This window comes from Mustela lutreola, chromosome 12 (assembly GCF_030435805.1).
Source record: "Mustela lutreola isolate mMusLut2 chromosome 12, mMusLut2.pri, whole genome shotgun sequence".
In the NCBI taxonomy this organism is placed as follows: domain Eukaryota; kingdom Metazoa; phylum Chordata; class Mammalia; order Carnivora; family Mustelidae; genus Mustela; species Mustela lutreola.
The window spans coordinates 4,343,467-4,360,866 of NC_081301.1; the positions used below are offsets into that span (position 1 = coordinate 4,343,467).

A 17,400-nucleotide genomic window follows, 5' to 3' on the forward strand; every position below is an offset into this window, starting at 1 on the left:
CTTGAAGCAAGTGTTCTGGGACCTTATCCCTGATGGGTTCCAACCTAGTTTCTGGTTTTGACTTGCTCTGAGCAAGTTGGCTTCACAACAGCACCGCCAGTGTTTGACTTTCCGTGACTTCCCCAAAGGCAGGTGTGACTGGGAAATACGCTGAGACAGAAATGCTGGGTTTGACTAGTAATCAGGAAGGCACAGAGAGCTCAGGGGTGTGAAGCTCTTCTAGCACTCTGTGTGATGTGTGCTTGAAGAAGACTTCTGAACAGATTTTGAGGGGCCCCACATTTTACAAAAAGCAGAATTAATTGTATCAAGAGTAGTGGTTTTCCATGGGCATCAGGGGAGGTGAGCTTCAGGACTGAGCGTTTTTTGTGTCTTGGCAGTTGCTGTCGCGTGGGCCCCTTGCGAACTCCCCATACTTCAGCGTTTCACTTGGCACCATCTTATAAAGAGCCAGTCACCCGGGACGAGCTGCGACTCCCTCTAGCCGCTCCGCTGAGCAGAACAGCCTTGCCGTGTGTGTGTGTGTGTGTGTGTGTGTGTGTGTGTGTGTGTGGCTTTCTCCTAAGAAAGGAAGAGATGTGGGATGCCTGGGTGGCTCACTGTGTTAAGCATCTGCCTTCAGCTCAGGTCATGTTCCCAAGGTCCTGGGATCGAGTCCTGAGCAGGGAGCCTGCTTCCCCCTCTGCCTCTCCCTCTGCCTGCCTGTGTGCTCTCTTTCTCTGACAAATAAATAAATAAATCTTTGGGAAAAAAGACAGGAAGAGATGTGGGTTTATTAAATGGGTGATATCTCTTTCGTGAGAAAAAAATTAGTGAGCATCTGGGCCTCGTGCTACCTTAAATTCTTTCAGTTAAAAAATACAGTGAGTGAGGTAACACAGTGTTCTTTTTTATTTTTTTTTAAAGATTTTTATTTATTTATTTGACAGAGAGAGATCACAAGTAGGCAGAGAGGGGGTGGGAAGCAGGCTCTCTGCTCAGCAGGGATGCTGAGGCAGATATGGGGCTCGATCCCAGGACCCTGAGATCATGACCTGAGCCGAAGGCAGTGGCTTAATCCACAGAGCCACCCAGGCGCCCCTACAGTGTTCTTTTAATAGAAAAGGAAAACAATTTGTATCTGTCTACAAAGCACGTAATATCTTCTGCCTCAGTTAAATGTACAAATTGTCAAAATTTTGAGATCCTCCAGACCCAGCAGCTAAAACATAAATCCTGCTTTCAGCGTCCTTGACAGGGACCAAGGAGTTAATGAAGATAAAAATGAGAGCATCCTCGGTGAAATAGGTTTGTTCAAATTATTTCTGGGTCATTGGGCTTCCATTTCCTGGTGGGGGTGGGGACTCGGCGTTGAAGGGAGACAGCCGAGGGAGCAGGGTCGTAGGTAAACTGAGAACAGGTCTGAGATGAGTTACTTCCACCCAAGGAAGCGGCCTGTTCCCTCACTGCGACTGTCACCCCGTCTGCTTTCCCATGGAGCTGCTGTTTTGACAGCCCCGAGGGAGGAGGTTAGGGGCTCGATTCAGGGGAGGAGCCCCATTGGACCCGCGTGTGCCTCACTCAGAAGGCGCTCCGCATCTCGCCAGCGAGCTGCCGCCTTCCCCAGGGGCGCAGAGCTCACATGAGGAGGAGCAGTGGGGGAGCTGATTCGGATCAGCCCGCGGGGTGGGTAACCATGATTTTAACATAACCGCTCGTAACATAACCGCTCGCGTTGACTGTTACTTTGACAAGACGGCATTTTATCAGGCCGCGCACCTCTGGCCCATTTGCTGCTGCACACGGGCGCCTTCTGCCAGGCCGGAGGGAGTTCTCGCCGGGCGGAGGGGCAGGGCCAGCCGCTCCCTGTCTGCCCGCGCTCGGCCACGGCTGCCCGTGCCCAGCGGAGGGTGCTCGGGCCCAGCACCGCAGGCAGTGAGGGCACCCGCGGGAGGTGCGGGCAGGAGTTGGGAGGGGTGTGTTCCGGAGATGAGTCTGGGTGGGTTGTATACGTCTGGAGTCCAGTGTATTCTGGAAAGCTTCGGGAGGTGAGCAGGAGCGACCAGGACAGACTGTTAGGACTGGTGACTCAGGACACACAGGAGCAGTGTCTGCTGACGTCTCCTTGTACCTGCTTCGGCCAAGGTGCAGAGTGCACCCGTGCCTTTTAATAAAATGACATTTCCTCCTGAGCCAGAAACCTGCTCTGATTAACTTAAGCAAGAAAAGGGCTCGTTTCTGTCTTTGTTTTGCTTTCTAATGATGCTGGCTGCTCACAGCCCGGAAGGTAGAGGTGCTGTGCCAGGAGGGACAAAAACCAGGGCAGCCCTGGGGCGTCCAGAGCAGGGTGACGGCCCTGGGGGGACACTGTGGCCCAAATGACTCAGCAGCCCCTGCCTTCCATCCTGTGCCCGTGCTGCAACCCGGACGGAGTGCTCCTGCCGGGCTCTCCTGAACTTGTCTGCGATGGGAAGGAAGTCCTGCCGTGGCGAACTGCGTGGGGTGGAGGAGGTGATTCCCCGCAGGAGAGCGGCAGGGCTGGGAAAGCGGCAGTCTGCCTGGTAAGGGAGACGTCCACGTGTCCCGTTACAAGGCTCCAGGGTCCTTTCCTCCTCCCATCGGTTATAGCTCTTGGTGGTGGCAAGTAAGATTTGGACTACCGGGCACTGAGCTGGCAGTTTCTTCTTCAAGTTTTATTATGTCATTTCCTATATACAAATGAATGTTTATAGTAAGTGTCGATTATAAAGCATGACGATAACCCCAGGAGCTCACCACTCAATTTAAGAAGCAGAGCATAACCAATCTGCGCCCATTCCCAGTCCCCGCCTCTCCACCCGGAGTCACCACCATCCTGATATTCGAGCTCTTCCCTTCCTTCTTTAAATGCCTTTTGCCAGCTGGGCATGCTTTCCTGAATAATACACAGATTAGTTTTGTGGAATTCTGAACCTTATAAAAATAGTGTCATGCGTGTGTATTGTTCCCCCTCCCTCCCTCCCTTGTGTGTGGTTTCTGGGGTGGATCCCGAGTCAGCCAGGACACACCTGCTGGGGCTCGTACCTGCTAGTTGGGTCATCTTCACGGTTATGTAATGATCCATTCTGTGACTGGACGCGCTGTGTTCTTTCTCTGTGTGTGTTTGGGTTGTTTCCAGCTGTGCTTTCAGAGTAACAGGGACCTGAGCGTTTTGGCACCAGAATGCAGGTGGCCGTTTAGCCCAAGCTCCGGAGCCAGTGTAGGCCCCCATCGGGAGGAGGAGGGGCAGTGCTGGGAGCAGAGCAGAACAGACCGCTTTTTCCTCGGGGCCACTCGAGCTGTGGAATGCAATGGCGTGGTGCCCACTGTGGCCTAGGTGGGGGCCTGGAAACGGCTCTGATAAAGTGACCTGTCTTCTGCCGTCAGCACGTTCTGCTGACTTGTTCCAGATCTCTTCTAGTTTGGGTGTGTGAGTACCTGCCAGGGGGGTTTCCATACACAGTAAAACGACTTAAAGTCATCGAACTCCAGGGCATCTGTGAACAAAAGGCAGGTGTGGTGTTCCATTCTGATCCTCCCTCCCCCCAACCCCCAAGCAAGCCACCAAGAAGCAGCGGAGGGCCTCAGATGTACCAAGATCTGTAATCGGGAGCCACAGTCTGGCATCAGGTTTCTTCACAGTGAAGAAGGGGGAAAGGGAGGGTGCAAGTTTGGTACTTTTCTGGGGGATTGGGGTCACTTTGGCTCATCAAAAGCAAAACCAACCTTTCTTCGCTGGCTGTAGGCATCAGGGCCAGCTTCCGGCCTGGGCGCTGCATTCGACTTGATGCACGTGTATGTAGTATCCCTTTCACATGTGTGGACCCCCAGATGGGGCATCATGGGCAGGGCGGCTAGAGGATGGAAGGGAGGACTTGTAGGTGCTCAGGGAGTGTCTGCTGCATAGATACGCGGATGACAGAGAAAAGCATCTTTCTCTTCCGTGTGTATCAGTTTGTCCATCTTGGCTGCAGGGGGCCTGCTGCTCAGGGGACAGACAGCAGCTCTGGTGCTAGTTTGGTTCCAGACTGTCAGAATCATTATCGCCCTAACTTCTTCTGGCATCCTTGTGAGCCTTAGGTAATTGGCTGTATCCTGTAAACCCCGAGTCCTAGCTGATGGGAAATAGAAACTTTCAGCCTCTTACATAATCTTTAAATGCACTGTGGCTGGCTCTCTGCTCTGTTGGGGGGTGGAGGGGGCTGTTTTGGTGTTGTGTAAGTTAATAACTCATGATATAATCAATCCTGTTTCCGTTCTTTGAAGGGATGAGTTCAGCCATCCAAAAATAAATCTAGCTCTGTTGATATTTAGTTTCAGTTAATCTACCACCTAACATCCCATTATTAATTTTCTTCAAACAGTCAAAATATTGTAAGAGCTTAACTGAGTCAGAGACTAGAACAAGCAGCTGGCTTCTTTTGGCATTTAAAATATTAATCTACAATGTTTGACTGATCTACTAGGTATACGAACGTAGAAAAGGAGGAAAAAATGAAGCCTTAACCATGATATTTGAAATATACCTTGATATTTTATAAATTAATCTTTCTTGATGTTATATGATTTACACGAGATAAAACTCATTTATCAATCTTTCTAAATACACATTTTCACTAACCTTTAACTTCTTCAACATGTTCATGCATTGCTTTTGAATAACGCATCTTTTTCAAACCGTTCAGACTGACTATCTCATTTTGCTCTCTCAGAAGCTCTCACGGTAGGAAAGACTGTTGAACAGCTAACTGCTTAACTGTTCTGGGTTTTGGTTTCTCCACTGGGTTCCATAGTTCTCAAATGTTAGATCCAAGAATCACTAGTCTTGTTTGTGGGAAATGCACATCCCTGGCAACAGCACAGAAACTCCCGTTCTTCGGCTCCAGAACAGAGCCCCAGGGACACGTCTCACAGGTGCCCTACCGAAGCCTCAGATCATCTCTGCAGCTCCTTTGAGAACCAATATTCAACCCATTGTATCCGTGGAGTCCCGGTGAAGGCGAGCCTGTTTGCTAAGTCCCAGCTGTGGCGGCAGACTGTTTTCTGAGCCGGGTTCCTAAAGCATTCCTTCACTTCCTCAGTGGTACCCAGAGCGCCGGGAGAGGAGAGCGTGGCTGTGGGCGCTGCTCAGGAGCCAGCAGAGGAGATGAGACCGTGTGGTGGACCAGAATCACGGACTGTGTGGAGGAATCAGATTGTTTTAAATTTTATTTTATTTTTATTTTATTTTTTTAAAGATTTTATTTGTTTACTTGACACACAGAGATCACAAGTAGGCAGAGAGGCAGGCAGAGAGAAGGGGGAAGCAGGCTCCCTGCTGAGCAGAAAGTCTGATGCGGGGCTCGATCCCAGGACCCTGAGATCATGACCTGAGCTGAAGGCAGAGGCTTTAACCCACTGAGCCACCCGGGCGCCCCTATTTCGAGTTTTATTTTAACCTTAGGTGTAGAATTGAATTGATCATGACCCTGATTCCGGACACACTGCCCTCGTTGATGCGGTGTGGCCCTTTCGTATTTCTCTGATAGACAGTGACGTTTGTGAACCTGCCACTCCGCTCCAGAGCTGGAATTTAACCTGCAGCGTGTATACCCAGTGGGCAGCCCCTCCTGTCCCGTCCCCTGCCTCTGCCCCGCAGGGAGCTGTCAGCCTCCCTTCACGCGTCCTTCGCTTCCTTGCCTGTCACGAGGGAAGCTTTAACACATACGTATGTGTTCTTGAATGATGTATTCTTTAATTCTGCCTGTTGTTCTTAATTATTTTTAAAAGCTATCAAATGTTGTCTCTAGGGACTTAATTTTTTCACTCAGTGTTTTTTTTGTTTGTTTGATATCATTCAAATAGTTGGTTTAGCTACAGCGTATTCATTTTGCTAAAATGAAATATTCTATTACATTGCTAATTTAATTATCCTTCTTCCTGTCAGTGGTTGTTGATTTGTTTTGGTTTTGGTTTTTATACCATGAACAGTCTGCTCTGAACGTTCTTGTTCGCATCCTTGGGACCCCAGGCTTGTGTTTCCCTGGAGCTACCCCTAGGAACAGAGTGCTCGGTTTAGGGTGGTGGTTCTCAGCCGGGGTGATTTTTGCCTCCCAGGGAACATTTGGCAAAGTCTAGAAACACGTTTACCTGTCACAGCTCGGGGGGAGGAGTGCTCCCGGCATGCAGAGGGGAGAGCCCAGACCTGCCGCCAGCTATCTTACCGCGGGCAGGGCCACCCCCCTACCCTCGAAGGGCCGTCCAGCCCAAAATCAAAGGGCCATAGTGGAGAAACCCTGCATTAGGGCATGCGGACGTGTGACCGCCCATGAAAACGCCACAGGGTTTTCCTAGGTGGTTAAACTCCTTTCCACCCACCAGCAATTCCAGAGTAGCAAAATGTGCCTTCCTCAGACATAGAAAGATTCAGATGGTGACTTCAGCTGACCTTCAGACATTCCTGAAGGCCGTTGGCGGCTGACGTTCTGTGACGCAACAGCAGTCACTTGCGGAAACTCCACCCGTCTGTCGGCATTTTTGTCACAGCACAGAACATTATTGGAATTGTTTGTTAAATGCTTTTTTTTTAAATGCCGTTTTGTAAGATTTATTAAAAAATCCTGTCAAGAAATGGGCAGAAGACTTGAACATTTTCCCAACGAAGACATACAGATGGCTAAATGACACATGAAAGAATGCTCAACATCACTCGGCATCAGGGAAATACAGATGGAAACCACGAGATGCCACCTCACACCAGTCAGAATGGCTAAAACGAACAAGTCAGGAAACTGGATGTTGGAGAGGGTGTGGAGAAAGGGGAGCCCTCTCACACTGTTGGTGGGAGTGCAAGCTGGAAAACAGTGTGGAGGTGCTTCAGAAAGTTAAAAATAAGGACGCCCCGGTGGCTCAGTTGGTTAAGTGTCTGCCTTCGGCTCAGGTCATGATCACAGGGTCCTGGGATCGAGTCCCCCATAGTAGGGTTCCCTGCTTAGCGGGGAGCCTGCTTCTCCCTCTCTGCCCCTCCAGCTCATGTTCTCTCTCTTTCTCGCCTTCACTTTCAAATAAATAAATAAAATCTAAAAAAATAAAAAGAAGAAGTTAAAACTAGAACCACCCTATGATCTAGCAATTGCACTACTGGGTATTTAGCCAAAGGATACAAACGTATTGATTCAGTAGGGCACACGCACCCCAGTATTTACAGCAGCAGTGAACACAGTAGCCGAACTGTGGAAAGAGCCCAGATGTCCATCAACAGATGAATGGATAAAGAAGATATGGTCTCTGTGTATGTGTGTGTGTGTGTATACACATACAGTGGAATATTATGCAGCCATCAGAAAGGATGAAATTTTTGCATTTACAATGATGTGGATGGAACTAAGGGTATTATGCTCAACAATGGAAGTCAGAGAACGATACCACATGATTTCACTCATATGTGAAACTTAAGAAACAAAACAGATGAGCATGGGAAGGGAAGGAAAAATAAAGTAAGATAAAAACAGAGAGGGAGGAAACCGTAAGAGACTCTTAACTCTTGGAAAGAAACTGAGGGTTGCTGGAAGGGAGGTGGGGGTGGTAATTAGGTGACATTTACGCATTGGGCATTAGGGAGGGCCTTTGATGTAATGAGCTCTGGGTGTTAATATTAGAATGATGAATCATTAAATTCTACCTCTGAAACTAATAATATACTATTTGCTAAGTAAATTAAATTTAAATTGTTTTTTAAATCTGTTTTTTAGTTCTACTTCATTTTGGGCACATCAAAATTGCTTTACCAAACCTTGATCCAAAAGACATTTGTTTCCAAAGATCAGATGCATTCTTTGTGGCAGCAGCTCTCAATCACGGTTTGGCAACAAGGCGTCATGGAGAGCCTTTCAGGAGGTCTGCAGAACCAGAGCTGATTTTGTGGCGGCGCCAAGACGTCGCTGTCCTTCCTTCTCTTGTTTACCCACACATCCACAGCAGCATTTTCTAGAACTTATGTTGCATAAGACAATGTCATCACACGGACACCCATTGATTGGCTCCATCTTCAAACATTGCTGTTTAATTTTAATACGGTGAATATTGGTAGCCATATCCCACAGAAACTGAAGTTCCTTGGGGTCCTCAGTAATTTTCAAGAGTGTAGAGAGGTCCCGAGACCAAACTGTTTGAGAACTACTACTTCAGGGAGAAGTATATTCAACTGCTAAGCATATTCAAAGCAGTATATCGAACTAAATTTCAAAAAGGTGGTTCCAGAAGTGATTGTTGCAATGGCGGTGATACGAATGGAAACGTATTAGTGATAGAAAACTTTGAGGTTTAAAAAAAAAAAGTCAAAAAGTACAAGGGAAAGGAATGGGGAAAAGCATACCGGGCCGGTAGCTCCGTGTCTTCGGCAGCGTCGGTGATGGGAGAAGAGGAGGGAGTGCTGCGGAGGCTCCGCAGCCCGTGAAGTGTGGGCCTCGTTTGGATCCTGATTCAGCCAACCAACTGTAAGAGAAAATTTTCTCAAGCAATCCAAGTGCTCTTCTCATCATCTGGATTTCACCTGATCACAAGGAATTTGGGGTAATTTTGTTAAGTGAAACAAAAGGTTTGTGTTTTAGAGGTGGATACTGAAGTTTTAGAGCTGACACGACATGATGTAGGAGGTATGCTTTAAAATACTGCAGCAGAAGGGGAGGGACGGATAAAGCAGGTGTGGCAGAATCTTGATCGTTTTTCAGTCTGGGCAGTTATGAAGCAGTCTCTCTTCCTTTGTGTCTGAACGTGTGCACAGAAACCCTGTGGATGGCCATCTAAATTCAAGTCTCTCCACAAATTCTCCAAACAGTACAGAAAAACAAATACAACTGCAGAAACTACACAGTAAGCACAATTAGAACACCAAGAATGCCCGCCCTCCAAACTATGTGTGATTTAAAAAGAAAGAAAGTACAAACAATCCTACTGCACTGTATCCCTTGTGTCCTCACTGTTAAGCTTTGCTGAGGGGAAGACGCCTCACGGAAGAGAATATACTGCGTAGTTGCATTACATGAAGTTCTAGAACGGACCACGACTAAGGTGGATAGAAGCAGAAGAGTATTCCCCTGGGAGGGATGGAGCAGGCATCAACTGGGAAGGGCAGGAAGGAACATTCTGTGGTGGGACAGGAGTTCTGTATCTTCAGAGAGATGTGGGTTATATGGCTGTATGCACTTTTCAGAATTCAGAGACTGCTACACTAAAGATAATACATTTCGTTACAGGCAAATTTTTCCTCAAAAAAAATTTTTAGGGGCGCCTGGGTGGCTCAGTGGGTTAAAGCCTCTGCCTTCACCTCAGGTCATGATCCCAGGGTCCTGGGATCGAGCCCCGCATCGGGCTCTCTGCTCAGCAGGGAGCCTGCTTCCTCCCCTCTCTCTCTCTGCCTGCCTCTCTGCCTACTTGTGATCTCTGTAAAATAAATAAAATCTTTAAAAAAAAAAAAAGTTAAATCAGTGTTAAACTCCACTTGAGGGGGCGCCTGGGTGGCTCAGTGGTTAAGCCACTGCCTTCGGCTCAGGTCATGATCTCAGGGTCCTGGGATCGAGTCCCGCATAGGGCTCTCTGCTCGGCAGGGAGCCTGCTTCCCTCTCTCTCTCTCTCTGCCTGCCTCTCCGTCTACCTGTGATTTCTGTCAAATAAATAAATAAAATCTTTAAAAAAAAAAAAAAAAAAAAAAAAAACTCCACTTGAGGATGTGCTTGCCTGAGTGTTCAGGGATGATGTATACTAATGACTGCAACTTTAAAATGCGTCCAAAAAACAAGATGGGCTGATAGATGACTAGATAGGTGAATCTGGGATGGACGGACGGATGGATGGGTGACTGAGTCTGTGATAAAGCAAGCAGAACGAAATGACAGTCACAGGATCTGGCTCACGGGAATATGGATGTTCACTCTGCCGTGCTTCTCACTTTTTAGATATTTGAAATTTTTCATAATGAAAAGTCGAACAAATACATAACCTCAACTGAAGATGTGCCGCACCCCCCAAGGAGAAAGACACCACAGAGCAGAAAAAAAAACTGTCTAGTGTGGCACACCGAACTGGTTTTAATATCCTCAAGCATTTGGGGAAAAAGACTTGAATCAGAAATTAAGAACAGAAATGAAAAGGATTTAGTAGACTCTGGAAACTTGGAAGAAAATGATAAAACTGTCTCGGAAATTAAGGTTAAATTTCAAGATCTTTGAGGAAGAAAATATTCACATGACGTTGAATAGAGAACATTGAGGCAAGGCGGGAACAACCTGGAGAGTGACAGACACCAAGACCGAGAAGCAGCACGGGTCAGGGGGGATGTGGTTGAAGTGAGACACAGGCAAAAAGGAGACAACACGGACATAATCAGAGTCTGTGGAGAAGAGAAAGAAAGAATGGAACCGATGTGAGTATGGAAGACTGTGAGAAGATATTCTGAGTTCAAGAAGGGCTGAATGAGCACCTCGGAAGGGCTCGCCGGATGCTTGGGAAATTGACCAGCAGCAGTGAAGTCTCAGGTACATGCTAGTAATGCCGGCAGACTTCAAAGACAGAGGGGAAAGTCCTCAAAGCTTCTTTAAAAAAAAAAAAAAATCGCAATAACTCACAAGGCAGAAGAATTAGATTGGCATCAGATGTCTCCAAAACAATACATAGAGCAGAGCAGTGATGGACTGACGTTTTCAGAGACGGTGCGAATCGACGATGTGTGTGTCTTTTTAGTAGCAAGGCCTGGAAAGACCGTTTTATTTATTTTTTTTTTTTAAAGATTTTATTTATTTATTTGTCAGAGAGCGAGCGAGAGCGAGCACAGGCAGACAGAGTGGAAGGCAGAGTCAGAGGGAGAAGCAGGCTCCCTGCGGAGCAAGGAGCCCAATGTGGGACTCGATCCCAGGACGCTGGGATCATGACATGAGCCGAAGGCAGCTGCTTAACCAACTGAGCCACCCAGGCGTCCCTGGAAAGACCGTTTTAAACGTACAAGAATTCTCTGTGCAGTTTGCCCGGGGTGAGCTACACCCCCGCATGGCTGGGTGGGGAGCCTGAGCCTAGGGACTGACTGTGTTCAGTTGTTGGTCCAAGACTGTTTGGGTTTGTGTTAGTGACCACGGAAGGACACCATTAAAAATCGGGAAACGAGATACTAAGAAAAATGGGAGTCTGCGGGCATTGACACGTATAGGTACAAAGGTGAGCATGAGAACAGAAATAGAAGCCCTCCTGAATACAGTCCGTCAGTCAGGAGCGGAGTGAGCTGGCAAAGACAGCATCACTCAGAGGAGGTGGTGTTGGAAAGGTAGAGCCCATGATGGCGGTATGGTTATGTGACTAAGTTGAGACCGTACACATCAGTAAATGTGAAGAATTTAATGCAATCACGAAAAGATTTTTGGGGGTTGATAGTAAAGGTCATAAGGAAGAGAAACATGGAAGAGAGGATCGGAAGACACTGAAGAAGACCTTGTCTCTTGGGCACTGAAACATACTCTAAAACTTCTGTGTGGCATTGGCTTACCCATAGACAAACAGGCTAGCAGAATAAAGTAGGCACTCAAGTACGTATGAAACTTTAACATAAGGGCAAGGTAGCATCTCCAGTGGGTAGGGCCTCAATCACAGAAAGGAAGAAGCCTTCATATAGTAGAGTCAAGGCAGCCGGCAGTCTAGGAGGAATATTTGCAACATGTATCACAGAGGCAGAGCTAACATCCTTAAGATCAGTTTTTGAATCTTAAAAATAAAGGGGAAAAAAACAAAATTGGGGGCGGGGGGGGGGGGGAGACAGTTCATGCCCCCCCCAAAAGACGTAAAATGGCACTTATGCAGGAAAAGATGTTCACCCTTCCCGTCAGTAGGAAAATGCAGGTTAAAACTGCACTGAGGTATCATTCCTCACTTCCAGACTGGCAAAGATTGGTGGGCCCAGAGGACCACAGAGCGCTGCATCCCCTGTGGACAGACTGGGGCAGTGGCCGATACACCCGCATGTGCATTGCACCTTCCACGCAGCAGTGCTACTCCAGGAAGGCGCGCCGCTCACATGCCTGCAGAACAAGCATGCACGCCCGCGGGCTTATGAATTGCAGCTTGTCTGTAACTGCAAAACCAGGAAATGACCTCCATGCCCCAGCAGAGAAGAGGGGCTGCATAAATTATGACACAGCCACACTATGGGGCCACGCCGTTCCTGGTTTTTTTGTTTTTATTGTGTTATGTTAGTTCCCATACAGTACATCATTAGTTTTTGATGTGTGTCCCATGATTCATTGTTTGCGTATAACACTCAGTGCTCCGTGGTGTTTTGTTGTTGTTGTTTTTTTTTTTAAATACAAAAGACCTCTATGACTCCTACAAAGTGAGTTCCAGGATATATTGTTGGGAGAAAAAAAGCAAAAGTGTAAGAGTGTTCTTCCTTCTTGGTAAGGAAGAAGATACCCGATAACCGTCATCTGCTTGTCTCTAAGGGGAGACACAGGAAAGGTGAAGCCGCGGCAGAGAACGTGGGGAGAGGGAGGTGTGTGGGCAGAGAGTAGGTCCGATGTGTGTGGGGAGAGGTGACAGGGCTCTGAACGTACTTTTTGTATAGTTTGGACTTTCAGAACCATGTTAACGTTCCACATAATAAATAAGCATTTATGTCCTCATGCATGATTCCAGGACTAATTTGTAAAAGAAACACTGTCCTTCCTGGTGTAGAATTCACTGGGCACAGAGGCTGTCCTGATACTAGATGTTTCTTCTGTAAGGGTCCTCGTGTACTGAGTGTGTTGTCCATGCCAGGCTGTAGCTCTGTTCTTTACGTGGCCCCAGCAGGGACCCCAGGTGCTAGGTGGCTCAGGGCACACAGCTGAAAGATAACCCCCAATCGTTAGTGACAGTGTGACAGCTCAGACGCTAGTCTGTCAGACTCGAGAGTTCAGGCTTTCCTTGGTTGGTGGGACATCAGCTGAGTGAAGCCCTCACCTGCTGGGCGTGCCGCTTACCCTCGGAGTATCCAGCTTCCCTGGTGCCAGAGACCAAACTTGGGACTCAGCACCCCAGGAATGGGAAACCATGCTAGGGACACAGAGAGGGGGTCGCGGCCTCGGTGACTTTTCTGGACCCACTTGATTTGAGGCTTCTTAGGCAAAGTATGTGTAGTGCTTCTGCTAAATGTGTTTGGCTTTGGCTTTGAAAGCGCATGGTTTTAAGTTCTGTGTAGATACAGTTTTCTGTTAGAACATACAGATGTTTTGTGAGGGCTCCCTAACCCGTTCCTACTTAATCTTTTAAAATTAGCTGTTGCTGTAATGGCAGGGGTCTTAACCTTGGTCTTTGACCCCCTGGGAGGTGATGGATAAGCTTCCAGAAATCTCTGCAGTTTTTGTGTGTAGAAGCACTTGCTTCCGTGCTTCTTCCTGAGGGACAGGGGCTGTGGCTTCCATTAGAAAGGGCGCCTGGTGCCCCAAGAAGGCTAATTACACTGCACTTAAACCCCAGCTAGAGCCCCGAGTCCTGTCTCTTTAGGCTACCTGGTCGGTCACCTGCTGATGCAGCTTCTACTCTTAGAGTAAGTACTTCTTTCTACTCTGCGTCCTCTTGTTATATTCAGTATGTCTTACTGAATGGCTTCCGGGTGAGTTTCTGGTGGCTTCCAGGTTATAGCTCAGCACTGGAAATTCTGCTGCTCGCCGTGCACGCTGTGGATAGGAAGCAGGTGGATTCGATACTTTTGGGCACCAGGATGGAGTGGCTTAAAAAATGCTTGGGCATTAAATCTGGTTTACAGTTTACTGACGACTGAGTCTTTAAAAATGTTTCTTTTTGAGTTATATAATTTTCTGACACAAGCATTGTTTTTTCTTAGAACTAATTTCAAAGAATAGTTTATACTATTTCTTTCCTTCCTTCCTTCTTCCTTGTTTTCAAATACCATTTTCTAGGTATATGTTTCGTCTTTGGTTTTCTGTAGCTGCAAATTCAACATAGTCATTCCCAGAGGCAGTGGCGCACTTAACATTTGTCATTTGAATGTATGTTTAGTTTGATAGTTTTCCTATGATTCTCTAGAAATACTTAACTCTAGGGGCACTTGGGTGGCTCAGTGGGTTAAAGCCTCTGCCTTCAGCTCAGGTCATGATCCCAGGGCCCTGGGATAGAGCCCCGCATTGGGCTCTCTGCTCAGCAGGGAGCCTGCTTCCTTCTCTCTCTGCCTGCCTCTCTGCCTACTTGTGATCTCTGTCAAATAAGTAAATAAAATCTTTTAAAAAAGAGAGAGAGAAGAAGAAGAAGAAGAAGAAGAAGAAGAAGAAGAAGAAGAAGAAGAAGAAGAAGGAGGAGGAAATACTTATTCTAAATTAGTGAAAGCCCCCAAAGGCACCCTAGATCCACACCCCAAAATACCAGTATGCCAGTAGTCGTCAGGTTCTGCCATTTCTTTCTTTTTTTTTTTTTTAAGATTTTATTTATTTATTTGAGAGAGAGAGAGACAGTGAGAGAGAGCACGAGAGGGGAGAAGGTCAGAGGGAGAAGCTGAGTCCCTGTGGAGCTGGGAGCCCGATGTGGGACTCAATCTCAGAACTCTGGGATCATGACCTGAGCCAAAGGCAGTTGCTTAACCAACTGAGCCACCCAGGTGCAATTTCTAATGATACCCGTTAAAGCCCAAAACTCAGATCTATAACTTCCCTCAACACATGTCAACTGCATGTGTGCCCCCAAGCAATGGGAAGCATATTCCATCAACCTTAACAGGTGTATTTCCTTAAGTCAGTGTTTATGATAGTGAATATAAATGTTGGAGGAAGCTATTCCAACTCCAAAGGGGATGGATTTTACTTTAAAAATATTTTGAGTGCTTTATATGAAATTAATGTCTGGTAGAAACAGGTGGCACCTACCTTTGTGAGCCAGGGTGAACGGTGGCTTGAGGGGAATGCACCATACCACAACTACCATAACTTTTTTTTTTTTTTTTTTTTATTGTCTAATTCAGTTGTATTCATTGCTAAGTGTTGGGTCTTAATTCAGGGTACCTGGTTTCTAGACTCCTCGTCTTATACCCTGCCCCCAGTGTGACAGCCCTCTGTCCAGTACTTACTTCATTCTTGTAACAAACACTGGTCAGATACCATGTGAAAGATAACCCCAGCTGTCATCTCTGGCAGTGAGCATCTCCGTACACGCGGAATGCCACAGACACACTTCCTGATGTGCCGTCCCTCCTGTCCGGCGTCTTCCAGCCAGCGCCTCGGCCCGTCTGCCCTGCTGTCCACCCTGTTGCCGGAACTCTTGGCATAGCCATCCATTTGGTCTCCTGGTCTCGTTTCTGGACATGCTGCCTCCTTCCCATCTGCCACATCCGACTGATCATCCCAGAGGGCGGGTCTCACCTTGCCCATGCCCTACTCTGTTGGCTTGCAGGATATAAAGCCCTCCTCCGTAGCGAAGCCTGTGGGGTCTCTGTAACCTGGCCTCAGTTTACCTTTCCGCCCATCCTTCCCCCACCTGGGCATTCTCAGTGCTCTCGAATGCTCCCAGGGGAGGCACGGTTGGCATTTTGGATGGAATGATTCCCATGGTGTGGAACTGGCCCACGTATTGCAGATGTTTTAGTGTCTCTGGCCCCAAGCTGCTGAATGCCATGGCTCTCCTCCACTTACTGTGACAAGTGCAAACACCTTTGTGCTTCCAGAGGCTCCTTGAGAACCACACAGTCCAAATACTCCATGCCTGTTTGCTTCTATGTTTCGTGCCTGTCCTTAGCTCTGCCTTTCTTGTCCACCTCCTGACTTTCTGGCAAACTGCTCTGCATTCTTTAAGATTGGGATCTAATGTTACCTGTCAAGAAGTTTCAGGCTAAGATGTTTCTTCCTTTATGTTCCTAAACCCTGCGCGTGCCTGTATTAAAGGAATATACTCTGTACAGAGATGCCATGGATTGATCTGAAATGGATCGGTTCGCTTTAAAATGCACTTGACCGTACCTACAGTATCATCTGGTAGTGCATAAAGCCGTCCTGAAAATCCTAAAGGGGAGGTGCTGTGGTCTGGCCAATGACCCGTGGGCGTCTGTGTGTCCACGTCACCATGTGGCATGACGCGGCCCTCAGTACTAGACGTCGGGTACTTCACAAAGAAGGAGGATTCCCCTGGGGCTTCATAATCACCCTAGGACAGAGAGACAATGTACATTATTACTGTTGGTCTTGTTACTAGAAGAACAACGATACGGATCAATAGAGTCTCCAAATCCCTCGCACCCGGCCTCAGCCTTTGTATTTGACCAAATGGAGCCGTTTCTCTTGGCGCCCGCTGCAATCAATACTGCGAAGCCAAAATGATGTTACTCTTCCCGAATCATAATCTTTGTTTTGAAGAGTTATTAACACAGGAGCCCAAGCTGCTGTTTCCTTTAGACAATCAGGTTGTCCTGTTTCAGATTTATACACAGCAATTGAATCTCATTAGCCCAGATATACACTGCATAGACCAGGCATGTAAATAATTGAAACCTTCCAGAGCTATATTAAATCTTCAGCTGATTTTAAAAGCAGTTTATCTTGGCATTTTACTTTATTCCCTAATCCCAATCTACACAGTTGATTTTTCCTCCAGTTAATCTTGTCCTTTTGTCTGGGCGTTGAGATAAAACAGTCGCTCGATTCTAATAAAAGTGACATACACAATCTATTTCCATTGGCAATTGGATTAAAAGATGAGTATGAGTCTACACTAATATGGTCTACGGTAGTATTAATTATATAAACTATATAATGTTTCATTTTAATTACAATTAATTGAGCGAACTGTGCTGTGTGCAGTCATCTGCGTAGTGGTGGTCATCATCGTCATTAACCCACCCCTCGTAAGCAAACCACAGTGAGGACGCGGCCTCTGGAGCCAGCGCTGGGGTCCGGTTCCTGGCCGGGCTGCTGCCGGCCGCATGACCCCGCGTGGTCCCCTGGCCTCTGTGCCATCATTTCCCTGCAACACAGAGCTGCTCCGAGACCTCTCTGGGGGGCTGTTGTGAGAGCTGCCTCCACTACTACCATTCATCCCCAGGTGGCGTGCTTAGGGTGTCCTGGGGGCCCTGCGGTGATTCTGCGGGACCTTCGGTGAGGATCATGGCGTTTCATAGGTGTTGTTCATGACATAGTTGCCGTGATGGCTGTCAGTCACAAACATTGTAAATAAGAAAATTCCTTTGTTTCTGTTCAGAAATCTCTTGTGATCATGTGGGACCCTTTTTAAACATGAAAAGACTTACCTTCTGTTTTTGCCCCTCATTCTTGCCTCACAGTTCTAGCTAAAGTTACACAGCGATGGTCTTTGTGTCCGTTTTTAAGGTGGCTGCTTGTTGGTTGTGGTTTTTACAGGAGGTATGATGTCCCATCTCTCCAGTTCGCCCAAGTGGGGCTGCTCGGGTTT

At 47.3% G+C, this 17,400-nt stretch overlaps 1 protein-coding gene across 2 annotated transcripts in view; it reads left to right on the forward strand.

The window, feature by feature from the left end:
• MED27 (mediator complex subunit 27) overlaps positions 1–17,400 on the forward strand; it is a 193,353-nt gene that overhangs the window by 128,215 nt on the left and 47,738 nt on the right. Inside the window, exon 5 of one of the 2 annotated variants that reach the window (XM_059141032.1) lies at positions 381–753. The exons of the other annotated variant lie outside the window; for it this stretch is intronic. Coding sequence (XP_058997015.1) covers positions 381–446 — 66 coding nt within the window. The 3' untranslated portion in view covers positions 447–753. Of the gene's footprint in view, positions 1–380; positions 754–17,400 lie in introns of those variants that run through there. 2 annotated transcript variants of the gene reach the window in all.